Source organism: Plectropomus leopardus, chromosome 16 (assembly GCF_008729295.1).
Source record: "Plectropomus leopardus isolate mb chromosome 16, YSFRI_Pleo_2.0, whole genome shotgun sequence".
In the NCBI taxonomy this organism is placed as follows: domain Eukaryota; kingdom Metazoa; phylum Chordata; class Actinopteri; order Perciformes; family Serranidae; genus Plectropomus; species Plectropomus leopardus.
The window spans coordinates 152,234-158,671 of record NC_056478.1 but is presented as its reverse complement, the minus strand read 5'-3'; the positions used below and the strand labels follow the sequence as shown (position 1 = coordinate 158,671).

Here is a 6,438-nt window from a genome sequence, read left to right as displayed (position 1 = left end):
AACAGTTTCCTGTCCGCCGCCGCTCAGAGACAGGAAGCGGCCGTCCCAGCTCGTCTGTCAAAGTAAGAGACCTGTAATGTTCTATTTGACTGAATGTTTTTTTTGCCATGTCGCTGTGATTGTGTGAAAACCGCTTCAGGTCGGCTGAATGTCTGCTGAGCAAAAACACAACGACGAAAGCATCCACTGAACGCCCCGCGAGCAAACTCACATTCGGTTTGACCTCCGGACGACATTTAGACTCTCATCATCGCCATACCGCTTTCAGAGAGAGACATGCCGAGTTTGAACAGTTAGCCGAACAGTTTTTTAATCATCTGACACTTTGAACAGTGAAACGCAAAGTTCCTCTTCGCCGTCTTTACTCACCGGAGACCCACAGAGCGTTTTTAACTCGACGTCTGTTTGCACAAACTAAAACTCTACAGCAGCTTTTGTACCGAACGAGTCAGCAGGCAGACGCGTTCATACAGCACGCGACTCTCCTCTGATTAATAAAACTGATTTTACTGATTTCTTTCAAAAACGTGAAGAAAAAAATGAGCCAAAACTGAGCGAAAAATGAGGGAAAAGTACGAGAAAATGAATTCAAAATTAGTTACAGTTATGTTATTTGTAACATAATTATGGTCGTTATAAATTTCTTTTTTCCCTTTCTTCCCTGGACGTTTTACCGAGCTTTATATTGGCTTGATTTTTTTCAACAACAGACAGAAGAAGAAATTACCCAAAAAGGAGCAAAAAAACAAAAAAAGTAGTGAAAAGTAGTGACATTAATTCAAAATTAATTTAAAAAAAAGTTTAACAAAGGGAAATGACCTGGAAAAGGTATTTTAAAAATTATAATATTAATTTGGCATAATTTTAAATATGTAATTATAATTATTAAATATTATTTGTTCCTTGTTTTTTTTCATTGTTTTTTTCCACCATGCCTTCTTCCCGAGCTATTTAAAAAATTGTGCTCTAAATCTTCTTTTTTTCTGCTATTTGTGGAAAATCTCTTGCTCATCGTCTTTTTTCCTCATCTTTTTGAAAGAAATGGCAGCGATGTGCTCAGAGTTCAAAGGGTTAAATACTTATGGAAAGTGTCTGAAAGCAAAAAAAGTGATGTTGCTGCAGGTTTCAGAAGGTTAAAATCAGCAGAAAGAATTAAAACCAGTAAAACAGTAAGAAACAAAACCAATATTTATCCAGAGCGATAAAAACAAAGAGTTCAAACGTTCAAACCAATAAAAGAATAAATAATAAGATAAATAATAATAATTATGAAAACTGTTTTCAGTTTGAAGGACGACGGCGTCGGAGCAACATGACCCATAAAATATTAATTCCCAGAGCTTTCCGCCTCGTCTCACCGTCTTCACACCTGTTACCAGCTGAGCTAATCCTCCATCGCCATGACAACGGATCAAACTCCACTCACCAGCCGCATTTACACTTCCTGTTTGTGGCGGGAAAATCTCGTAAAACGTAAAGCATGACCATGGGCGACACAGGTGTGGCGTTTTGAGGGCATGTTGATGTGTGCGACTCACGGCGGGAGATTTTAAAAAGCAGCAGACGAAGAAGAGCAGCCGGAAATGTCCACAAATTGTAGATCGTTTGAAAACTATATCAATAATATAATAATAATTCATAATTTCTGTTTTTACAGTTATTGGCTGATAAATGGTGGAGAGACCTTTTTGTTTCTTTAAATTTTTTGGGCAGTTTTGCCTCACTTCTTTAAAATTTTGGGGGGGCCTCGTTGGCCAAAAAAAAGTCATTAAAAAACTGGCAAAAAAAAATTAAATAACAATTACCTAAATTTTTCAAAGGAAAAAAAAAAAGTAAAAAATTTTGAAAGACAAAAAAAGTGAAATTTTGCAAGCAAAAGGAAAATAAAAGACAGCAGCTGTAAATGTCCACAAAGTGTGAAAATAATGACGTCCAGGAGCTCCTCCCCCACTGAGCCGAGGACGAGATCAGCCGCCGGATAACAGAGATCGTAAATGATTGTTATTGTTTATAAAGTGCTGCTGACGCACGTTACATGTCACGCTAGAGGCGGACGCTCGTATTTTAAACGTCATGCCTGTCATACCTTTTTTGATCACAGCACGAACATTTGGACATTTTGCCACCGTTGTTTGGTTCTATGTAAACGTGCAGTGGCGGTATAAAAAGGGGGAGTTTGTTGCGGCTCTTTAGCGCCACCTCTGTGTGAAAGCGACCACTGAGGAAGACGATGTGATGTGGCTGAAAGCTCTCCACTTCAGATAATTTAGTTTACAGGTTCATCAATGAACTCGTGTGCGACGCCGTGTCCTGACTGAAGGTGACGCCAGAGATCAGCAGACACAAAATCAGACCTGCTGTTTTCTACCGGAAAATGTCCAAACGGACCGAACAACGCCGCGCTGCGCAGCGCGACACAGCGCCGTGTTCAGAGCCGATATTTGTCGGACGTCGTGTTTCTGTTTAATCCTGTTGCTCGCTTTGAAAGCTCCAAAATAAACAGAAAACAGCTGATTCGTGAAGTTTTCCACACAGTGTTTTCGTCTTTTCACGACAGAAATCTAAATACGACATCAGCTGGCTGCAGGGAGATCAGCAGTTTCTGATAAATCACAAATAACGAGCTCACGTTAAACAACTCGCTGATGGTTAAACTGTTTCAGTAAACATTTTCAGTAAATATCAGAATGTGAAACGTGTGTTTTCTGTGTACAAAGTACAAGCTAATGAAAGCAGAAAGTACTCAGCATCATTTAAGGTCCGATCTCAGCCGGTTCGTTTACATGACGATGACGCTCGCCTGTGGTCAGGACACGCGCTCATAAACACCATCATGTTTAACAACATAATAAAAGTTTTATCTGCTCAGTGTGTGTGTGTGTGTGTGTGTGTGTGTGTGTGTGTAATAGGAAACACTGATTCCTCCTGTTGGCCGTCTTCTTCTTCTTCTCGTGTTTCAGTAATCAGTTAAATTATTTTCAGGACGTAGTTAGCCTAGCTTAGCACAAAGACTGGAAGTGGAGGGAAACTGCTAGCCTAGCTCTCCTGACGTCTGTCTGAAACACGCAGACAGAGGAAGTGCTGCTCTGGAGAAACGGGATGCTTTTATTTTGAAGAGTGCATGTTTCCTGAGGCAGGTGGGAGAATTTGGGGCAAGTTCACCAAATGTGCACTTTTTCATTTGAGATTGTTTGAGCTTTTATTTTGACGGTCATGGTGTTTTTTCGTGCTCTGCAGCCAACGAGAATGTATCGATTCATCGCCTGATCGGCTGTGGCCGTGATGATGTAACGGCTGCCGCTGCGGGTGATTGGCTGCTCCTGTAGGAAGTGTTGACGTTGACTCTGTGTGACTCTCATGTGTTCATCATTCGTTTCACTCGTCATTTGTAATAAACTGATTTCATGCACCCAGACGTCCCGGACCTTTGATTTCAGGGTCACCGCAGGGGGTCTCCATTAACCCTCGAATCATGCAGATTAAAACTACAAATACAGAATACGGCTAATGGAAAAAATGTTTTTAAAAAAAAACAAACTCCCCTTTATTACAAAAAACAAAAAGAAAGGACTCATGTTTGCATGAGTTGGTATTTCAGGCGATTTGATGAGGGCAGTTCTTGGTATGGCCACGGAGGGACAATACCCGAAAATTAAGAAAAAAAACCCAACAAGGCCAAAAAGACTTGAATGAAGTGTTTTATCCGCCTCAGGCCACATGAGATTTCCACTTACACACTGCTGATGAGAGTTGGATGTCCTTGTTACCCATCTCTCAGGATACAGGTATTGTCAGTATTTATTTTTATTTATGCAATTGTTTTCCATAGATATTTTTCTCTTGTTTTTTAATAGATAAAAATAAATTTATAAATCTACCAATTTCTTTTCTTTCAGTTTCTTACCGAGTTGCACATAAGAAATCACAGAAATATTCTCAGAGTTTAAAGTCCTTGTTGTCAGAGGAAACTCTGTGTTTTTTTTTATTATTATCACAGTCTGAGATAATTAATGACCAGCAGCAACATTTGTTTTTATTTCATTGTTATTTTTGTGTAATGTCAATACTCACACCACAAAAAACAAAATGTGCTTTTCAAAATCAAGCTTTGAAAAATATTATACATTATTATTTTATACTTTCATTTCATTTCAACCAACATCAGTCCTAATCCCAATCCTAATTTTAATTTTTAATAATAATAATTTTAATATTTATTAAGTGGGATAATGTACAATAATAATCTCCTGATAATGATCACCTGATAATAATCTCCTGATAATGATCACCTGATAATAATCTCCTGATAATGATCACCTGATAATAATCTCCTGATAATAATCTCCTGATAATGATCACCTGATAATGATCACCTGGTCGGCCTCAGGTGTGATGACGTTATGTTATATTAAATAAGATCAGCAAAATCAGCAAAACATCTAAACTTTGATTTTCTCCTCTCTGATTGGCTCAGTCTGCTCTGACTCCGCCCCCTGTCGTGGGGGTGGGGCTACAGAATTGTTGGCCCCACCCCTTTCCTCCTCACAGAGTCCTGCCCTCTGATTGGCTGAAGAAGACGCCACGTCAGTCACAGGTTTTAATCTCCACCCATCACCTGCTCCTCTGGCTCCGCCTCCTCCACAGGTACACCTGGGAGAAAAAAAATGATGATGTCACAGCGGCTCAGGTACACACACTGATTATTGATCATTTCAATGCTGATTATTATTGATTACTGATCATTTTTACAGACGACCTCACCTGTCTGCTGGGCGTGGCCCTCTGTGACATCACAGGTGACATCATCAGGAGGCCAGCGCAGCTCTCCGCTCTCCACCTGTCCTCCGTTTGTCGGCTCCACCACGATGGACGGCAGGCGCCTGGAAAGTTTGGGAAAATGCTCCACCTGGAGGAGGAGGAGAGGACCAATCAGAGCAGAGCTTCACCTGCTGGAGACCCACAGTGTGTGTGTGTGTGTGTGTGTGTGTGTCACCTGCAAAGTCAGTCCATCCTCTCCTGAAGCTCCGCCCCCTGTTGAGTCACAGGTGTTCATCACGTCCGTCATCTCAGCCAATCAGGGCGCAGAGTCAGCAGGAGACAGGAAGCTGAGAGACAAAATAAAAGCAGAAAAATAAACAAGTTGTGATTGACCTGAGAGGACAGACGCGGAGACACTGTCCTCTCAGAGGGACTGATGGACGTCTGAGTGTCTCTGCGGTGTGATGATGATGCGTTCAGGAAAGACGAACCTTTGGGAACTCTTGGATTATTTAACGCGATTAATGAGCTCTTTTTTTCCACCGCAGGAGGACGCTGAGAGACAAACATCCACATCGCCATGGCAACTGTCATGTCATTGGGTTAAAACAGGAAGTTCTTCAACCAAAAACTTCTGCTTCACTTCAGAAACACAGAAATACGATCAGGTGAACAGGTGATCCTGTCCTCCAGGACCATACTCGTTACCAGCTCAAAGTTTTGGTAATTTTTTTAAAGAAAACATTTGGCTTTTTTTCTTATAATCTTTTGAGATTTTTTATCTGTAATTTCTTTTAAGTGAGACAATATTTTAACAAATATTTAAAAACATTTTTGGAATTTTTAAAAGAAAACATTTGGACATTATTTCTGTTAAAGTTTTTTAAAGAAGATATTTTAGCAAATTTCTTTTATATTTTTTGGTGATTTTACATTTTTGGCAATTTTTTATTTCTGTGAGATTTAAATATTCCAATATCATGAAGATAAATGAAAAGAAAAATGTCATCACAATTAAGTGAAGAAGAGCTGACCCACCTGATGAGGATGAAGACGATGAAGATGTAAACAATGATAACTTTAGACTTCAGTCAGCTGAAGACGGTTGTTGTTCTGAGAGACGAACACACGACTGCTGCAGCTCTGAGTCTGACTTCAGGTGCCTCTTCCTCTGTGTGTGTGTGTGTGTGTGTGTGTGTGTGTGTGTGTGTGTTTTGCATGTTGTCCTGATTTGACTCTGATTTGGTTTCAGTCGTTTCGTCTCAGTTTACTTTGACTTTATTCTGTGTTTAAATCTGTGAATATAAAAACCTTTGAGCTCATTTTCTGTAAAAACTGTGGACGCCTGAAAACTGTCTCCACCTGCTGCCTCCATGTGAGTCTGTGGGCGGAGCCAGCTGCTGAGAGCGTTCATTTTCAAAATTATATCAGTGCATCTGAAACCACTCCCTCTGCATCATCATCACTCTGCAGTTTGATCGTCTTCATCACATCATCAACTCTGCTGTCTACTATTGTCAGCTATCAGCTGACAGTAGCTGCTGCTGCCTGCAGCTGTCTGCAGCTGCCTGCAGCTGTCTGCAGCTACTTACAGTTTCAGCTGTTTCCTGTCTGCAGCTTCCTGCAGCCGTCTCTGTCTGCAGCCGTCTCTGTCTGCAGCTGTCTGCAGCTGTCTCCTGT

At 40.7% G+C, this 6,438-nt stretch overlaps 2 protein-coding genes across 2 annotated transcripts in view; both read right to left on the bottom strand.

Annotated features, from left to right (window-relative positions):
• Window positions 1–4,323: 4,323 nt before the first annotated feature.
• LOC121955263 (protein LBH-like) lies at window positions 4,324–5,065 on the bottom strand. The gene is made up of 3 exons (XM_042503125.1): window positions 4,994–5,065; window positions 4,762–4,906; window positions 4,324–4,650 (listed from the first exon to the last, which is right to left on the bottom strand). Exons 1-3 carry the CDS (start codon window positions 5,063–5,065, stop codon window positions 4,598–4,600), a joined length of 270 nt encoding a protein of 89 aa, XP_042359059.1. The 3' UTR covers window positions 4,324–4,597.
• Window positions 5,066–5,353: 288 nt separating this feature from the next.
• The window catches only part of LOC121955791 (kinase D-interacting substrate of 220 kDa B-like), a 6,011-nt gene continuing 4,926 nt past the window's right edge, over window positions 5,354–6,438 (bottom strand). The window contains exon 10 of the mRNA XM_042503873.1: window positions 5,354–5,400. Coding sequence (XP_042359807.1) covers window positions 5,354–5,400 — 47 coding nt within the window. The remainder of the gene's footprint in view (window positions 5,401–6,438) is intronic.